Source organism: Oncorhynchus clarkii, chromosome 26 (genome assembly GCF_045791955.1).
Source record: "Oncorhynchus clarkii lewisi isolate Uvic-CL-2024 chromosome 26, UVic_Ocla_1.0, whole genome shotgun sequence".
Taxonomy (NCBI): domain Eukaryota; kingdom Metazoa; phylum Chordata; class Actinopteri; order Salmoniformes; family Salmonidae; genus Oncorhynchus; species Oncorhynchus clarkii.
Window position 1 is genome coordinate 25,854,793 of NC_092172.1, and position 18,703 is coordinate 25,873,495.

The 18,703-nt window shown below is 43.4% G+C and overlaps 3 protein-coding genes across 4 annotated transcripts in view; 2 read left to right on the top strand and 1 right to left on the bottom strand.

Moving 5' to 3' along the window:
• Positions 1–1,174: 1,174 nt before the first annotated feature.
• Positions 1,175–8,364, top strand: LOC139384413 (protein LSM14 homolog A-like). Of its 2 annotated transcripts, none has more exons than XM_071129172.1 (9): positions 1,175–1,505; positions 1,964–2,127; positions 2,243–2,390; positions 3,702–3,881; positions 4,121–4,195; positions 4,388–4,567; positions 4,747–4,918; positions 5,060–5,339; positions 5,560–8,364. In XM_071129172.1, the coding sequence occupies exons 1-9, from the start codon at positions 1,385–1,387 to the stop codon at positions 5,581–5,583; spliced, it is 1,344 nt and encodes a 447-aa protein (XP_070985273.1). In that variant the 5' UTR covers positions 1,175–1,384; the 3' UTR covers positions 5,584–8,364. The 2 variants fall into 2 exon arrangements, with proteins under 2 accessions (XP_070985273.1, XP_070985274.1); XM_071129173.1 differs by having other exon boundaries at positions 1,191–1,505; positions 5,563–8,364.
• A 2,076-nt stretch (positions 8,365–10,440) lies between these two features.
• On the top strand, positions 10,441–11,782 carry LOC139384425 (ss18, like 2). The gene is made up of 4 exons (XM_071129188.1): positions 10,441–10,647; positions 10,823–10,899; positions 11,470–11,550; positions 11,651–11,782. The coding sequence occupies exons 1-4, from the start codon at positions 10,579–10,581 to the stop codon at positions 11,679–11,681; spliced, it is 258 nt and encodes an 85-aa protein (XP_070985289.1). The 5' UTR covers positions 10,441–10,578; the 3' UTR covers positions 11,682–11,782.
• A 340-nt stretch (positions 11,783–12,122) lies between these two features.
• Positions 12,123–18,703, bottom strand: part of LOC139384424 (granule associated Rac and RHOG effector protein 1-like) — a 44,877-nt gene continuing 38,296 nt past the window's right edge. Inside the window, exons 8-14 of the mRNA XM_071129187.1 lie at positions 17,885–17,982; positions 17,434–17,559; positions 16,154–17,220; positions 14,863–15,028; positions 14,428–14,565; positions 14,210–14,285; positions 12,123–14,008 (exon numbers count right to left, since the gene is read on the bottom strand). Coding sequence (XP_070985288.1) covers positions 13,691–14,008; positions 14,210–14,285; positions 14,428–14,565; positions 14,863–15,028; positions 16,154–17,220; positions 17,434–17,559; positions 17,885–17,982 — 1,989 coding nt within the window. The 3' untranslated portion in view covers positions 12,123–13,690. The remainder of the gene's footprint in view (positions 14,009–14,209; positions 14,286–14,427; positions 14,566–14,862; positions 15,029–16,153; positions 17,221–17,433; positions 17,560–17,884; positions 17,983–18,703) is intronic.

Below are 18,703 nucleotides of genomic sequence, written 5' to 3' on the forward strand. Positions count from 1 at the left end.
GAACTCTGTCTGAGAAGTAGTTGGCGAACCAGGCAAGGCAGTCATTTAAGAAACCAAGGCTGTTGAGTCTGCCGATAAGAATGTGGTGATTGACAGAGTCGAAAGCCTTGGCCAGGTTGATGAATATGGCTGCACAGTATTGTCTTTTATCGATGGCAGTTATGATATCGTTTAGGACCTTGAGCGTGGCTGAGGTGCACCCATGACTAGCTCGGAAACCAGATTGCATAGCGGAGAAGGTACGTGGAATTCAAAATGGTTGGTGATCTGTTTGTTAACTTGGCTTTTGAAGACCTTAGAAAGGCAGGGTAGGTCTGTAGCAGTTTGGGCAGATACTTTTAGAAAGAGAGATTCCAGATTGTCTAGCCCAGCTGATTTGTAGGGGTCCAGATTTTGCAACATCAGCTATCTGGATTTGGGTGAAGGAGAAATGGGGAGGCTTGGGCAAGTTGCTGTGGGGGGTGCAGGGCTGTTGACCGTGGTAGGGTTAGCCAGGTGGAAAGCATGGCCAGCTGTCGAAAAATGCTTATTGAAATTCTTAATTATCGTGGATTTATCGGTGGTGACAGTGTTTCCTAGCCTCAGTGCAGTGGGCAGCTGGGAGGAGATGCTCTTATTCTCCATGGACTTCACATCAAATATAGAGTAGCATATGGTCCCTAGGACATATTCTATTTGTTGTCAAAGAGATTTTATTTTGACACTTGCCACAGACACAACTGGAAATATTTAGTAGACCAAATCATTTAATGTGTCAATGATCTCTTCCATCAACATGTCCCCACCAGTCAAGGTTTGTTGCTGCGGCTAGCTGTGGCTGGAACTGCTGGAAGGACATTTTGTTACATGAAGAAGATTGCAACTGCACCCTAGTCTTTATTGCAGATTACAGTAAAATAAATTATACATTGTGGAAATTGCTTAATTAAACAAACGTTGTCTTTTTATGTATTTTTGAGCATAAGGGATGGGCGAGAGAGTTGGGCGATAAGATATCCAGTGGCAGCAATGAAAAATGTACATAAACTCTAGTTGGCAGTCTCAGATCTAGGATCAGTTTCTCTCTCACAATCCCAGAAAGTATCCAGTAGGGCGAGAAACACAAAACTAACTTTAGACCAGTAATCTTTGAAAGGTAGCACGATCCCGTGAAAACTCGCGATATTTACGGTTTACAGAGAGGATTTCCCACCATTCTATGCGGTGAGGCAAGGCATCATATGAAAACGGCCATGTCGTGGTGCTAACAAATTGGTGGAAGAACGAACGGGCAATATTCTTTGTTAGAAGTGTACAAACAGGACTAAATAAAATAGCTAGTTACTTGCCATAAACTTTTGTAATATATATTTATTTTCCACACTCAAAGAAAAAGGAAGACGGTATGAGTGGAGGGACGCCCTACATCGGGAGTAAAATTAGCCTAATCTCGAAGGCCGAGATTCGTTATGAAGGAATTTTATACACAATTGACACCGAAAATTCGACTGTTGCTCTCGCCAAAGGTAAGTTAAAACGTATACATTGCAAAAAAATAAGTCGATAAATTGAAAACACCTCACTTTTTTTACTAGTAACGCAGTGCAGGCATTTAGTCTGTCACTGTCAAATTGTTCACAATGCTAGTTAGCATAGCTAGTAGTTAGCTTTGTCGAATGCTTAATAATGCTTGTGGCAGGCTAGTTTAAATTAGCATAGCTAATTTAGCTAGCCCGTTTCACTGCAAACGCCCTGGCCTGTTTCATTCATGCTTTGTTGTTGCATAAATTAGTTGACCGGGTTATCGTTTCAGCCAACTTGCATGATTAGTTAGCGGTTAATGTGGTGATGGGAAATCAGATCCTGCACGGCGTTTCATTTTGTTAATACTAGACTACAATGAATAGCGGATTATCTGGCAGACAATCAATGATAGTGACACTGTTGTAATCTGTCTCTGTCTGGTATTTGTTTATCCAAACAGTCCGCTCCTTTGGCACTGAGGACCGCCCTACTGACAGGCCAATTCCACCACGAGATGAAGTCTTCGAGTACATCATCTTCAGAGGGAGTGATATCAAGGATCTGACTGTTTGCGAGCCACCGAAAGCCACCAGCTCCCTGCCTCAGGACCCTGCCATTGTTCAAGTAAGCAGGACATTGCTCTAGTCAATGATGATTCATTTGTAAATGTATTTGCTTTTTTATATATTTAATAATAGTTCTGAATGTGGTTGTTCAACATTTTGTTTTACTTCCCCAGTCCTCTATTGGATCCACCAATGCTCCACCCCCATCATTCCAGTCTGTGGGCTCATATGCACCCTTTAGCAGCAGGGCTCCTGTCCCCCCTTACAGCCAGTTTAACCCAAGCCCCCTGGTGTCCCAGCAGTTTGGAGTTGTTGGTGGAGGTTGGTACATTCATCTTGTTGCTTCGCCATTCTATCATCTCTGAGATGTCTGAAATGAAGAATGATCTTGAAAGCTCTTGTATTGTCAGTGTGTAATGCAATGCTGTTGGAACTAGTCCTTTTTCTTTAGCATATCTGCCTCTCAATATCATAAAATTGTATGTGGTATGTTGCTTGCAGTTAACATCAGTGGAGCACTGCACTTCTTGCATTATTATAATCACATCCCTGCCTAGCCTTTGATCACTCAGTTCCATTACAGTACACAAGTAATTGGATGATGGTGTCTTCTGTATGGGGGAGTTTTTGTTAAGAAACCCAACACTTGGTCTGAACATTAGCATGCATCACTTGCGGTACAGTTTTGGAAGCATAAGGGTCTTATCTTTCATATCAGAGAGAAATTATTAAAGAAAATGTTACATTTTTATAGGGTGAGTGCTCCCATACGGCCATATCTCCATGTTACAGCGTGTGTTTACGGAAGACAGAGGAACCACCTGTGCAAATTGGCTATCTAGCATGCTCCAAACACCTGTGTGTAACTGAAGAAGGCTGCCAGAAACGTGTCACTGAAAAATACTGTTGGCTTAAACTGTGATAAAGCTGGTTAAAACAGCAAGTGTGTATTTTGCAGTTGCGGGAAAAAAATTTGATGGTGAAGTGCTTTATGTTTCTAGAACTGTATCGCAGTTTAGAATACATTCATGTTTAAATTGAGTGTTTGGGGCTCCCGAGTGGCGCAGTGGTCTAAAGCACTGCATTGCATGCAGTAGTGCTAGAGGTGTTACTACAGTCCCGGCTTCATATCCCGGACTGTGCCACAACCGGCCGTGGTCAGGTGTCCCATAGGACGGTGCACAATTGGCCCAGCGTCGTCAGGTTAAGGGAGGGTTTGGCCGGTGGGGCTTTACTTGGCTCATCGCGCTCTAGCGACTCCTTGTGGCTGGTCAGGTGCCTGCGGGCTGACTCCATATGCCAGTTGAACTGTGTTTCCTCTGACACATTGGTGCGGCTGGCTTCCGGGTTAAGCTGGCGAGCGCGGTTAAGTGGGTCAGGTTTTGGAGGAGGCATGTCTCCACCTTCGCCTCTCCCGAGCCCGTTGGGGAGCTGCAGCAATGAGCCAAGATCGAATAATTGGGGAGTAAAAAGGGCTCAAATAAAAACTAAATATGGTTTGTGTGTATGTATATGTTGGCTGCTGGAGCCAGTCTTCCTTTGAATATATCATATACGGTCCTTGGACCTTGTAGGAGTAATGGTAGGCTCCTTAAGAGTACATATTGGGCTAACCCCTGCCTTGTCCTCTAGGTCGCACCAGTCCCCAGCTGGACCCTCTGAGGAAGAGCCCTTCCCTGGAGCAGGCAGTGCAGACTTCCCCCACCACTGCCCCTGCACCAGTGGGACAAAGGAGCCCAGCTGGCCCACCAGCCAGGCCCATCACTACCCCAGGCAACCAGAAGCCCCCAGACATCCTGGAACAGAGGAGGGGTGAGGCTGGAGGGGGAGGCTGTAGCCAGGCTGGAGGCTGTAGCCAGGCTTGGCCTGAATGTCTACAATACACTGCTGTCACACAGACTAGTCTATATTGCCTGTTTAGAACAATTGCTTGATCACCTAGCTCTAAGTGAAGCACCTGGCCATATGGCTTTCTAGTTTAGAATAATGTTGTACTTGACTGATATGCCCAAATAATTGTGAGTTTGGTCCTTTTATTTTGTACTGTTTAGGCCCTGAGGTTCAGAAAATACCCAGACCAGATTCTGAGCAAGGTGGTGGCGACAACCGGAATAACCGTCAATGTGGTGAGTTGGTTCTCATTAAACTACCAGTGTACTTGTTAACCTGTTAAAACTCTCGCCCTAGCTTCTGTTGTATACTGCCTTACTGGTATTAATGTGTCCATGTTTTTCTGTCAAGATAAGATCTACATGGATTCAAATTATCATCTAAACGCTGCTTTGTTATTGTCGGACTCTGCTGTCCTGTCTTCCCAGCCGGTGGTCCTCCCCCTCAGCGCCGTGGTCGTGGAGGTGGTCACCGTGGAAGAGGCCGCTTCAACCCACACAGGGACGGTCCCATGAAATTTGATCAGGACTTTGACTTTGAGACTGCCAACGCTCAGTTCAACAAGGAGGAGATTGAAAAAGAGTTTCAGAACAAACTCAAACTGAAAGGTACTATTTGTAATTATTATAGCATGTTCCATGCAGCAGTAATGTCATGGCCTAGCCTGGGTTCCTACCTGAAATCCCAGGTTGCCACTGTTTTGGATATTTTGTGTACTTTGTATCCTCTTAGCTTAATCCAAATTTATGAAGAACATTGTTTACCCCCTTTTAATTGTCTAACATAGATGACAGGCTTGATAAAGCAGAGAAGTCTCTTAATGGAGATGAGAAGGCAGATTCTGGAGTGGAGACACAGAACAGTGAAGGCAATGCTGAGGAAGAGGAACCTGTGGTGGCCAGCGTTTACTACGACAAAACTAAGTCCTTCTTTGACAACATTTCTTCTGATGATACAAGGCATGTCCCTTTTGCTCTCTTGACCAATTTTTGTATTTTTATTTATGTGCTTTGTGGTATTGATAGTCTCATACTAATGGAAATCCAAAGCATGTCGGTAGGTTTGTCTTTGGCATTAAATGTCTCATTTTGTATTTACAGGAAAGCAACTGAGCGATCTGGAGGTTCAGGATTCCCAAGGAGGCAGACTTGGGCTGAGGAGAGGAGGATGAATTCGGAGACCTTTGGCATCCCACTGAGGCACAACCGAGGCCGGGGAGGCTTCAGAGGAAGTCGTGGCGGCATGGGCTTCCGTGGGGGCAGAGGGCGTGCCATGAGCAGAGGTTCCTTTGGACCCCCCCGTGGGGCCCCACCCGGCTTCAGAGGAGGATTCCGAGGAGGCAGCAGAGGTGGCCGGGAGTTTGTTGAATATGAATACAGGGTAAATCATTCCTTACCATTTTGGTTTACACCACATTTAAAATTGTTGGTGATTTTTATTATTCAAAAGTTAAATGTACATGTGCACACACAACAAAGGACAAGACAACCTAACATCGCACTTATGATGCAAGTGAAGTTCCATATGATGCAAATCTTTGTCGCCATATTAAAGGCTGGTTGTGTGTTCACAAGTCTAAACATGTTTTGCTTTATTCCAGAAGGATAACAAAGTGGCCGCGTAGTGCACCAGAAAGACGAATCCATCAGGAATTGTAGCCCTTCATGGTCCAGAAATATTTGTCCAAAATAATGAAGATATACTCTGTAAATTTGCCACCAGCACTGGGGTTGACTGCTTGATTTCAACGGGTGTGAATGCAGCTACTTTACAAATTTCTTTTTTTTTTTCTCTGAAAAATACAACAAAGGAATATGTGCTTTTGAAAATTTGAGTGTGGTTTGATATTATCCAGTAATCAGAGGGACAAGAACTTGTGTAAATACTGTACTGCAGTGGAATTATTCAGTATTTTTGCATCTATTTGAGTTTCTTACTAAAATTGTATTTGATAATGTTCTGTTGTGTAAAGATGTATGCAGAAGAACGCTGATACTGTGAGTACTTTGATCCCTGAAAATAGCTTTATTTTTTGGATATATCCTGCAATGTAATTTAGGAGCACTAAAATGCTACATGGCCTGCCGGGTCACAGTTTTTGTTTTTTATATTCTCCTAGTCTATCTCAGCCATTTATCCCTTGTTTTGACGTTCTGCTGTACTTTGCCAAGTTTCTTAGTCAGAGAAACTCTTGTGGTGTTCCTGCTAAAAGACTAAAATGTAAATCATAGGCTCACTTTTTTGTAGAGATCCTGCCTTCAAATTAAGGTAGTCAGTTCACACCTTTAACATAAGCTATTTATACAAGATTGGAGTAGGTCGGACATCCTGAAAACACTTTGTATTATGGAGCATTTTCAGTAATCGGGATCATTCGTTTTATAATCATATTGAAGGAATGTATTTTCTACTGCATCATGCTGTTATTTCTGCCCCAAAGATATTGTGTGGTTGCCACTTAACTTCTGGTTTTAGAAATGCATATGAAATGAATTGATTCAGAGCTGTTGGGAAGTTTTCTCTACCCCCTCTAATAATGCCCAGTGTATCCCAACATCCGCTAATGCTGGTTGCCAACTACAGGTCGTGTTGGAAAGGACTGCAGTCTGTGATTCAGTGATGGCGTGCGACGCACATATTTGCTCTGGCATATTTTTGTTAAATGTAGTGTTGGTGACTATTGCTCTTTACTGTCGTCAAGGGAGGCTTTTCTGCAACAATCATGACTGAACGTGGAGCATCAGTCATTAGAAATTTCTATCTAGCCTTCTCCATCTACCCAGTGCTTGCATATGAATTGAATTAACTGCCATGTTTTAACTAGCTGCTTAACAAGTGTCTATGGAGTTAAGTCATTGTTGACCTCTAAATGTTTGCCCTGCAAGAGAAGATGGCTGGTTCTGACTTAGACTGCTGTGTAAGCAGATTGGTCTTGTCCGCAGTATGGAATGGGACTGGGAGCATTGGGCTACTTATTCTGTTAGAAAACAATTTGCAGTTCAAGTGTTACTGATGTATGTTGACATTTTTCTAGCAGACTGTCTTTCTTTACTTGATGGTCTATTGGCATGCTTGCCCTTGTATTGTGTTGCATCTAAAACAACAATCTGGTGTGCTCAACTCTAAACCGAAAGATGCTGGTGTTTTTGTTTTTCGGTCCCCCTAATGCAACTTCAGTGAAAAATTGTCTCATTCACCAGCTGTATGGACTGCGTAGTAGCCTTGCACAAAAGTGATTCTCATGCAAGCTTGTTCTGAAAAAAGAAATTGAGAACTGCCTATTTGTTGAAGTGACAAAATATGTTGGAGAGTAAGGGCTGTATAACGTAGGAAAAATCTTCATATTCAGCAATAATATTCTGCACAGCTAGGGTTGGGTATAGATTTATTTTGTTTAAGTCCAACCACTAAGTTTACATGAGGTTGAAGGAAACAAATGAAATTCACTTGTTGGAAGAAGTTCAATACAAGAAAAGTAGTGTAGTTACTCCAGGCCTTAAAACCAATCTACTAAGCTTCTGGAAGAATTCCTAGTGATCCAATTCCAGCATTTGTAATAAACCGCATTGGTGCTCTAAGCTTGCTATATTTGTCCCTTTCCCCATGCTTGGGGAAGTCTATTGAGCACTGTCTATTGTCCAGTGCTAGCAGTTTGGAGGATTATCCATAAAATCACACCTCTGGAAAAGATTCAGATTTTTTTTATGGGATATTTTCTTTTTGTGTATAAGATACAGGGATGTGAACTGGATGTTTAAACCAGCAGAGAATGGGGTTGGATTGTTTCAGATATTCTCACTTTTTGTCAGTATGTTTGGGAGTGAAGGAAGGGGGGTTATGTATTTATCTTTAAATTGACCTACAGTATGATGACAATATGTAACATGTACTATTTGAAAACACTACAAAATAAACCTGATCTAGATCATAAAAAAATGTTGGGCAACTAGGCCAATATATCCTGTAGTTCATAAATGTGCAGTTTTACTGAATTGTTGTACAGGTTGATAATACAGAGCAATGCATGGCAGCCTTAGCCTTGTAGGAATCACCCTGATCTTTGAGCTTGCAAGATCAAGATGGCTTGTGCGAGGCTATGGCAGCCTTGCCTTGTGATAGAACACAAAATAGTGACTCCGAACAAGGATTATACACATGAGCCTGGGCAGTTGCAATAACCACATCGGTGTCAGGTCCAGAGCTAATTTGAGATTTCAAACAGTGCATATTACCTACATATTACTGTATCGTTTTGACTACATGAGTTACTCCTTCCGACCTCTGGAATAATAAAGCCAGATATTGTTTCTAAATAAAGCAGTTGAACAGCATGGTGTACTTCAATTGGGCCGCCCTATGCAGACAGGTTTTTACTCCAGATAAAAAATAAACAATTGTTCAATAACCATTTCCTTGTTTTTATTATATTGATAGTCAAGAGTTGCCTTCCAAGAATTGTGGACACTGCATGTTCTACACTACTCAGTTCACATATTTTTCAATATTTTAGGAGAAATGTAATTATTGCCTTCTACCAAACCTTCCATGCTCATAGCATTTGTGTATGTCCATGTTTTATAATTACTCTTTAGGGCTTTGACTTCAGTTACTATTTGAAATATGTTTATGGTCTTCTAGAGAAGGGGGAATATGTATATGTAGTTTGGAAATCTATTTGAGTTATTTTTATAGACATGCTTCTGTGGAAAGCATTGGGTTGAGTTTTTCTGAAGTTTCAGTAGTTTGTTTACAAACATTAGATTTTGACATGCGCACTAGCACGGGCCTTGACTGTTTTTTTTCACTTCACTCCCTAGCTACTTCTCATCCTACTCCTTTCCAAAACAACTGGATAGATGAAAGCGATATAGCGGAAGCTATGTGCCCAAGAACACTAAGGTAACCTGCCTAAATGACTACCGACCCGTAGCACTCACGTCTGTAGCCATGAAGTGCTTCGAAAGGCTCGTCATGGCTCACATCAACACCATTAACCCAGGAAACCTACCACTCCAATTTGCATAGCGCCCCAACAGATCCACAGATGACGCAATCTCTATTGCACTCCACACGGCCTTTTCCCACCTAAACAAAAGAAACCTATGTGAGAATGCTATTCATTGACTACAGCTCAGCGTTCAACACCATAGTGCCCTCAAAGCTCATCAATAAGCTAATGGCCCTTGGGCTAAACACCTCCCTCTGCAACTGGACTTCCTGACGGGCCACCCCCAGGTGGTAAGGATAGGTAACAACACATCCGCCACGCTAATCCTCAACACAGGGGCCCCTCCTGTACTCCTTGTTCACTCATGACTGCATGGCCAGGCATGACTCCAACACATTAAGTTTGCCGATGACACAACAAGACAGCCTATAGGGAGGTCAGAGACCTGGCCGTGTGGTGCCAGGACAACAACCTCTCCCTCAATGTGATCAAGACTAAGGAGATGATTGTGGACTACAGGAAAAAGAGGACCCGAGAGCTTCAAGTTCCTTGGTGTCTACATCCCGAACAAACTAACATGGTCCAAGCACACCAAGACAGTCATGAAGAGGACACGACATGACCTACTCCCCGTCAGGAGACTGAAAAGATTTGGCATGGGTCCTCAGATCCTCAAAAGGTTCTACTGCTGCAACATCGAGAACTGGTTACATCACTGCCTGGTATGGCAACTTCCTGCCATCCAGGACCTCTATACCAGGTGATGTCAGAGGAAGGCCCCAAGACTCCAGCCACCCTAGTCATAGACTGTTCTCTATGCTTCCGCACTGCAAGCAGTATCGGAGCGCCAAGTCTAGGTCCAAGAGGCTTCTAAACAGCTTCAACCCCCGAGCCGTAAGACTCCTGAACACCTAATCAAATGGAACCCAGACTATTTACATAGCCCCCCACCCCCTTTAAACCGCTGCTACTCTCGGTTGTTATCATCTATGCATAGTCACTTTTATAACTCTACCTACATGTACATATTACTTCAACTAAACGGTGCCCCAGCGCATTGACTCTGTACCAGTACCCACTGTATACAGTCTCGCTATTGTTATTTTACTGCTGCTCTTTAATTACTTGTTACTTTTATTACTTATTCTTATCCGTATTTTTTTAAACTGCATTGTTGGTTAGGGGCTCGTAAGTAAGCATTTCACTGTAAGGTCGACACCTGTTGAATTCGGCGCATGTGACTAATACAATTTGATTGGATTGGATCAATTAGCCTATCCACAGGTTAGCAGGATCCTCCTATATCAGGGTAAGGGACAAGGGACGATGGATTGAAATTGAACTGGTACATTTTCGACTAAGAAATCAACGAAAATCCGTTTCCACTAGTTACCACAGCCGCAAAGTCATGATGTCTATATCGTAATAAATCATAAAAACAAAAATGGACTTTTGGGTCATAATTTAAGGTTTTGGTTAGGCATAAAATTTGTGATTAAGAAGATAAATTGTAGAAATGGGCGGGGTTTATGACTTCGTGGCTGTGGTAAGGTGACGACGGAAAATCCCAAGTAGTACGAGCAAAGATGGTGGATGTCCTCTAGCTAGCTAATATTAGCACAGTCGTAGTCACAGCCACTGTCTAACGTTTGTCATTCAATGTAACTCAAAATGTCTGTTGCTTTTGTTCCGAAAAGACATAGAGGAAAAGCTCAGATCAACCAAGAAACCATCCAAAGAGTAAGTAACGTTAGCTATCAGTTTGGTTATGTTAATCTGTGTAGCATTTAGCTAGAATGTTTACAACTGTGTCTAGCTCATTAGCTAGCTGTACAGCTGGTTTGTTATTTGGCCTACATTCTATCATACAAGTTTCCAGCTGTGTAAAAAGTTTTTCATATTTTCCAACTTTCAGTTACTGGACGAAAATGACCAGCTGGTAAGGTGCATCACAGAGTACATGCAAAAAGGACGCGCAATGGAATGTGTACAGTAAGTTCAACTTCATCCATATCTATGTGTTATTTCCCCTAGAGTTGGTGATGTCAACCCTTCTCCTGGAGCTATTGGGTTTGCAGGTTTTTAACCAGCTCTATATGAACACACCCAATTCAGAGTGGTGCAGCGTTCTAAGGCACTGCATCTCAGTGCAAGATGTCACTACAGTCCCTGGTTCGAATCCAGGCTGTATCACATCTGGCCGTGATTGGGAGTCCCATAGGGCGGTGTACAATTGGCCCAGCATTGTAAATAAGAATGTGTTCTTAACAGACTTGCTGTTATCTATGCATAGTTACTTTAACCCTACCAACATGCACATCGACTAACCTGTATCCCGCACATTGACTCAGTAAAATATTTACTTAAAGTAAAAATAGTAACTCTTAACTGCATTGTTGGTTAAGGGCTTGTAAGTAAGCATCTCATGGTAAGTGACAAATACAATTAGAAGTTCCTGATGAGTAAATAATTATGGTAGGGCTGGAATAGGGTGCTGAGGAATAGGGTTGGCCTCCCTGCTGTGTTTTAACTACCATACTGTAAACAACTTTTCTCCACCAGATATCAACAGATCTTGCACCGCAACATTGTTTACCTGGGAACCATAGCAGACGCCAGCCACACTTGGCTCCAACCACAAACGTATGTTTTGTCCCTCAATGAAAATGCAACCAGCTACATTCATTGCTTGTCGATGTTAACCAGTGACGGGTTGCAAATTGACTCAGATTCCAATTTTCAGATCCCCACCAATGGAGAGGCACCAACATTGACAGCCCAGAATGGATGTAAAGCTATCATACATAATAGGCAATTTCCTCTGAATTGATTCACATCATTTTATTGAAAATAAATTTTGCAATTTTTTTCCTGACCTACTGCTGTAAAGTAACATAAGATGCATTTAATAATTGAGTTTGGACATATTGAGCATCATTACTCCCAACAGGTCAGTTCATGGGCAAGTCACCACCGGCATTGTGAAGTTTGAAATACACTACTAGGGGTAGCCTTGGACAATGGCTATTATATTACTGACAAGGGTTGCAGTTCAGTGGACTTAAGGTAAAAGATGTTACAGCAAAGTTCTGACTTCAAGCCTGCTAGTTAAAACCAGACACCACCAGAGAACTAGATGTACAACAGCCTACTAGGCAGCCTGTCACCCCTCAAATAAAAGGATCATGCATGAAGTCATAGAAAATACCACAATATTCAATTGCTAGTAGTTTTTATTCATTTTTGTTGCATTGCTGGTACACTTGGGAAGATTCAGTTGCCAGCTCAAGAGAACAAGAAGCCAAGCAGTCCCCCTTCATATCTTCTTTCAGGGTAACTTTTTTGTAGATGCCACTAGTAAACCATTTTGACACAGCTAAAAAATGTTAACGGTTACAGTCCAAGGTCCTTAACGATGTAAAAAAAAAAAAAAGGCAGCAAAAGTTTGGGAAATAACACAGACAATGCAACAAACCCTATATTTTGATTGTGCAAAGCACAGAACTATAGAAAGATATTTATACAGCAAACATCTCTGTAAACATGGTATGTTAGTTTTCAGAAAACATTGTGTCATTTCATAAATACAGGCAACATTGGCATCTGCAAACATCACAAAAAGTTAACATTCTGGACCTTTAAATACAGCCCGTAGCCATAGAAACTGAAGAAACATGGGCAAAAAAAAAATACCCTACACAATGTTTTAGTGTTTATAATGGTATATTTGGTAACCTTTATAGATATGGTGTAGTTCAACTCTGAACTAAAGAAATGAATGTGCCTTCACATCTTGGGGGGGGGGGGGGGGGGGAATTGTGTTAAGTAACATGTAAGAAAATACAAAAATAAGATTAATACTGTCTATTTGTACATGAAAATATTGTATTTTAAAGGAACAAACATTAGGTTTGAGTTAGTGTCATTCTGAAGTGAACTGCCAATCGGGGAAAGAAAGGAAATGAATGCGCTTTTTGATCATAAAGACTTTCCCTAATGCTCTAGGGCTCGTAACTTTATTAATGATCAATATAATAAACTGACTTCTCTTCAGCACCATTTATCTTCTGAACAACACTTTGGTTGGAAAATAATATTATGCAAGTGCTATTAATACCAACATGGCACATAGCAGTAACTATATATCTTTTACTCTGTCAGTTGAAAAAGTAGTATTTTTTTTCAATTACACCTCTGCAATGATTATAATATTTATGCTGAGCCTGCTCAAAGCCTCTTAATAAAAAGTAGTAAATTATTTATATTTCAACTTCAGTAATTTACAAGCTATGGAACAGTAGATGTTAGCTGTAGTCTGAGTCATCTTACATGAGATTTGGCAGTTACAGCTATGTAGACAGTATACAATTATGGGGAAAACTGGAGTGCCTCGTTTAGAGCCCACCCCCTAAAATCTTATCCCTTACACATTTTCAGAAGGAGAAGAAAAGTGGATGGCCGTGCATGTTTCAAGCTCGTCTGAGGAAACAGTATAAACTTTATCAGGCAGACTAACTGCTGCCAGCATGACATGCATTGCTTACAGCTTTTACATGGCAGTTTAGAATGTCTTTTTCAAATAGGGGTTGTTTGAAATGGAAAAATACATACAAAATGTTAAGCCAGTATGAACAATGCAATTTTGCCTGAAAACCTACTTAGACTGTTCAATTTAATGGTTATTCCAAAAGGGCAACATTACTAATGGTCACAGCGGAACTTGCTTCCGAAATACAGCTACAGGTATTCTACCATGCCAATGGACTCATTTGTTTGGTCTGTATCAGTACTGGTTAAGGTAAGAGGGCCTGTGCTCATGTTTGATGGGGAAGGATTTAAAGCCCTTGCTGATGGGTTTGTGCTGTTGTTGCTGATGCTGCTGGGTGTAGGGAGAGAAGCCAGAGGAGATCCCGGTGGAGGGAGGGCAGTCACTGGCAGTGGACCACACCGGAGACTGCAACATCTGCATGGAATCACTCCATTGGCTGGAAGGGATGTTCATCTGGTACAGGGAAGAGCTTGGATTGGGCATGGTGTTGTGTTGAGTGTGAGTGGAGTGCTGCCATGGGGCCTTCGGCGGCCAAGTTTTAGTTTTGCTTTCCTGTGGAGTAGAATGGATGGAAATGGGAGTTGATCAATACAAGATCTTTAGCAAAAATAAATAAAAAGGGGGTAAATGTTAACATTTAAAGAGATTCCATATAATCATATATACAGATGCAGTGAATGATAGAGGCTTCAATTTTCTGGCCCAATTACTGTACTGCCCACAGACTCTTAAGTACACACACACTTTCCTTACCTGGTTATTATCATCTCCCAAGTGATGGAGGGGAGGAGAGGGAAGGGTACACACCTGCTCACCACAGCTGTGTTTTCTACAGGCAGAAGAGGAGACATGAAGCTCTACAGCACAATATCGATAGTTCACATCATGAATAACAAAAACAGGCTGTAGGGAAACCAAAAGAACAGTAATATACTATGGTGTACATTTAATACATGGTGACTCAGTTGTACCTTCTTTGTTTGACGGCTGCAACAAGATCAGGTCCAGAGAACATGGAGAACAGGCTGTCCCCATTGGCTGAGGACGTCTCATCACTGGAGCTGGCAGAGTCTCCCTGATTGGCTGACCAGCTGCTGTGGACCACCTCCCTGTTTCACATAAGTGGCATTCTCAGTCAGAACTACTTGAAAACACTGAACATCTTGTTCTTACCATTCTACAAATCGAACGTCACTAAGAGGCATGTAAGATTGATTGGCATACTTTCTAGAGAGATGTTATATACAAAGAGGTGTGAATAAATTGTACTAGTAGGCATGTGTCATGTGAGATGGAGTGGTGTATAGAGACTTGAATCAAGTACCCTGTAGTACTTTTGGCAGACTATATAGAGCCCTATGTCATATACAGAGATGTTAGGTGTTGATTATGATTGGGGAACGTACCCCTCACTGTAGTACTCTGGGTGGGACCAGGTCCTGTGCTGCTCATCAGAGACGGGCCAGTTGCCGCGGGTGTTGCTGGGTGGACGGATGTGCTGCACCTGCCGTTTCTGCTGCATGGCCTGGCTGACTCCGGCAACGTAACGCGCAAACTCAGGGTCAGAGCCAACTGCATATGAAAGAGAGAAAACACAGTTCAGTTTAACATCCTCAGCTTTTCTGTGTGTGTGTGTACCCCACAGCTCAATCCATTCAGCAAGACTGTCTACCATAGCAGAAAAAGCACAATAGCCGTAAGCCAGCTGAACACAATGGCCTCTGCTCTGAAATAAAAAGAGTCTGCTGCACTGTAAAACAGCAACTGACATTGTAAATTCAGCATAACATTTAAAATTATGACATCAGAACTTCTGGGGGGGACAGCTGCTCACTGTCAGACAACCTACACTTACAGTGCATTTGGAAAGACTAGAGATGACATTTGGAGAGACTAGTAAGGTCCTGTAGTTCAGAGTTTGTGAAAATGTATCTGAATGGCAAATGTGGCTATAAAGGTTTTTCACTTCCTCAGGTTGCACCAGATAATGGCCGCTATTCATTCAGGAAATCGTATGGAAATCAGACAAACTAGATCATAAATCTTTGTCAGCGAAATATCACCACCCCAAATGGCTTTAATGGTTACAATGAGATTATGTAAGCACATCTCCAAACCACAAAACCCCAAGAAAAATCCAAAGCAACATATCCTCTCCAGGCATAATGACTGCAGTGCTAAACAATAGTATTTCCTTTTTCCTTCTCGGTCTTTGTAATGAAACAGCCCAGTCAACACAGCTCCAAGCCCCACTGCTGACACAGTTCTCTCCTACCCTGGAGGCTGTGAGCTGCCTGCCTGCCTCACCACCACAACCCAGACAACCTACTGATAATGGGGAGGGAGGGGGAATAACACCGTCCTAAAGGAGGCCGCTTTTCTTTATCGGAGGTCAAGACACTGGATCTCACCCTGGCTACACTTTAACCAACGATGTGCAGGAAGGAGCCAACTTTCATTGTTATTATATGGAGCCTTTGTAGTTGACTGCATCCTTCAACATGACAATATGCAGGTCACACACTGCTCTGAAGTGTTATTATCAACCACCAAGGTTATGTTCAGTGAGGGACACCGTTGTACCTCCCCGTTTCACTCTGTTCCAAAATGTTCACTCCCTACTGAACACAACCCACATTAGTCAGAGGAACCCAGAGTGTTATCTGGGTTTGTGGATAAGGGATAAAAATGACTCACCTGCGGGGTCAAAGGGCAAAGTGTCTCCCAGCACACCAAACACCCCCTCGTTCTGGTCCCTGTTGGGCCAGGTGTTGTTGCGGGGACCTTGTGGCTTCTGCCCCAGCATCTCAGTCATGACACTGTCCATGTAGGTGCTGACCAGCCCCAGGCTGTACAGGTCCGAGCTCAGGTCTGGGAGGCCAGGTGAGCCCCACTGGCCAATTGGCCCCAGGGGGGAGAGCCCTGATGGGGGAGGGGGGCCCTGGGGAGGAGGCTGCTGCTGGCTAGAACCACTCAGCCACTTGCTTGGCACTCTCTGCTGGGGAAGAGCCTGGGGTGGAGGCTGTTGGGAGGGCAGCTGAGGTGGAGCATGCTGCTGCTGACCAATAGGCTGGAGGAGGTGTTGGTAGTACTGCAGTACCTGCTGGGAGGGCTGCTGTGGTGGTGGTGGCTGTTGCTGCTGCTTCTGTACTGGCTGCTGATGCTGGGGAATACTCTGGGTAGGGGGCTGCAGTGAACTGTGGGAGACAGCTTGAGAGGTTGGGGTTCGGTCGGTGGCTCCGCTCGGGGGCTTCAGCTCGGCGGCGTTGGCAGACGCTACAGAGTTCCTCCTTTTGACCAGTGGGGAGGCTTGCTGGGACTTGCCCATATTGAAACCTGAGAGAAAGTCAATGACATCCTGCATCTCCTGGTCCGTGGGGAGGTTCATGCCCTGGTCGTCACACACTGAACCGTTCTGGGGCTGGGTGGGGTCTGGGTTGCTGGACAGGTTGCCCAGCTGTAAGATGCTCTGCAGTCTTCTGTCTACTGCGTGACCCAGGCTCTTAAACTGCTGGTCTTCAGAGCTGCTGCTAGAGGAGAGCATGCTATGGGACGGGGTGCTGGGAATGGAGTAGCTGCCCCCACCACCACTGGACACAGAGTTGGAAGAGGCCTTCTTTGTGAATTTGGAAGTTAGCTTGGAGATAGTTTTGGGTAGTCCACTGGAGGCTTTGGAGCCATTTCCAGGAGGCAGGTCTACCTGCATCCCGTAGTCAGGGCTCTCCCGCTGTAACTGCATCTGAATGGTGGGCAAGGCCTGTTCTCTGTGGAGGGAGAAGATACATAAGCATTCAATGGCATGGAAAATTACAACAGCTAGCTAGATTTTTCAAGATTTTCTTTCAGGGCAAATGTAAACTAAAGCTTGAGAATGAGGGCTATACCTCTGTCAGCCCATGCCAATGTGAACACACAGCAGGTTGATTCTTTCTAGGAATTAAAAATGCAAATGCCTTGGACAATACACATCCACTCACTTGCACTCCTTCCACCTACTGATGTCAAAGACGGCGGTATATAGCACGTCCACCAGGCCGAGGGTCTTCTCTGGGTCCAGACTCCGCTGCAACAGAGACATGGTGGCTGGGTCCTCTTTCAGGCACCTACACACAGGACAGTCAGGACACAGCATGACTGTCATGTCCAACATAACACAAATACATTTATACAAGGTCTGTTAATACTTCACTTTACTGTCCAAATGTGATAGTTGATTGAGTTCAGTGTTGGCTTATGCAGATAGAAAGTATGTAGTTTGCTGATTTAGCCAATTGTATATGTCTAAGGATTCTGAATACTTGGAATTCCCTTGCTAAGATAAAACTGTAAAGCAAGCTAAATTTGCCAAATAATTTTTGGGACCTGTAAAGCAAGCAGATTGTTTTTCCACAGAGGGCAGAAGAGACAAATATGAATAATCCTACTCACCATGTGGAGGGTACTTGTACCACAACTCTGGAGCCCTCCAGAGCAATCTGTGGAGCATAGGCTTCCTTGTTCTCCATCTGAGCAGTGTCAACAACCACCTGTCCACACAGTCATTCAGAGAGCTGCATCACCACAGCTTCTAATAGAATGCATTCCCTCACAGTCAGCTATGCTTGTGCAAGCAATTCTACAGGATTATATTGGCCCTTTTTTTCCCTCTCAACTCTGACTCTAAGCAAGCACATATTGTGGAAAGAAATTGGTACTCTAACACATCAGTCTCCTCTAAAATAATAGATAGTATATCTAAGTCTGCCCACAGTCAGAACATGTGGGCGAAGGCAATGCAAGCTACTTTGGGTGAACAACAAATATACATGCTTCCAGCCCAATATTTTCCAGTAGTTCTTGGAAAGAGGCTCTACCTTCTAGACAAATGCAACTTGGGGAGGGAGGACCCTTCCTGTCTCACAGGAGGTCAGCCTATTGTTATTTATATAGCAGGTGTATCCTCAGGACCCCTGGGCAGTCAGAGGGCTGAGTCCAGGCCTGTGAGAAACATACCACCACACCCACCAGGTCCCAGACTCACAAGGTCACAGGCAGAGAGAGAGAAAAACAAGAGCGAGATGCAGCAGCATAGGCTCCCAAAAAGGAGGAGAATTGGCCAATTCAGGTGTTGAGAATTTGAAAATTAATGTCCCAGAAAGAACAAAGCCATTTTCACTGTCTGGCAGATCCACTCTATGAGTAATGTTAAAAGAAGAAGGTGGTGTCCTCTTAGGCTGCTATGCAGGCTCCCACTGTCTGTTCTTCAGA

Bases quoted from the DNA above. Each gene is read 5' to 3' on its own strand.
- LOC139384413 (XM_071129172.1), top strand. From the start codon at position 1,385: ATGAGTGGAGGGACGCCCTACATCGGGAGTAAAATTAGCCTAATCTCG. The intron at 2,391-3,701 runs GTTGGTACATTC...CTTGTCCTCTAG, and splicing joins GTTTGGAGTTGTTGGTGGAG to GTCGCACCAGTCCCCAGCTG. The intron at 5,340-5,559 runs GTAAATCATTCC...GCTTTATTCCAG, and splicing joins TTGTTGAATATGAATACAGG to AAGGATAACAAAGTGGCCGC.
- LOC139384425 (XM_071129188.1), top strand. From the start codon at position 10,579: ATGTCTGTTGCTTTTGTTCCGAAAAGACATAGAGGAAAAGCTCAGATC. The intron at 10,648-10,822 runs GTAAGTAACGTT...TCCAACTTTCAG, and splicing joins ACCAAGAAACCATCCAAAGA to TTACTGGACGAAAATGACCA. The intron at 11,551-11,650 runs GTATGTTTTGTC...TCCAATTTTCAG, and splicing joins ACTTGGCTCCAACCACAAAC to ATCCCCACCAATGGAGAGGC.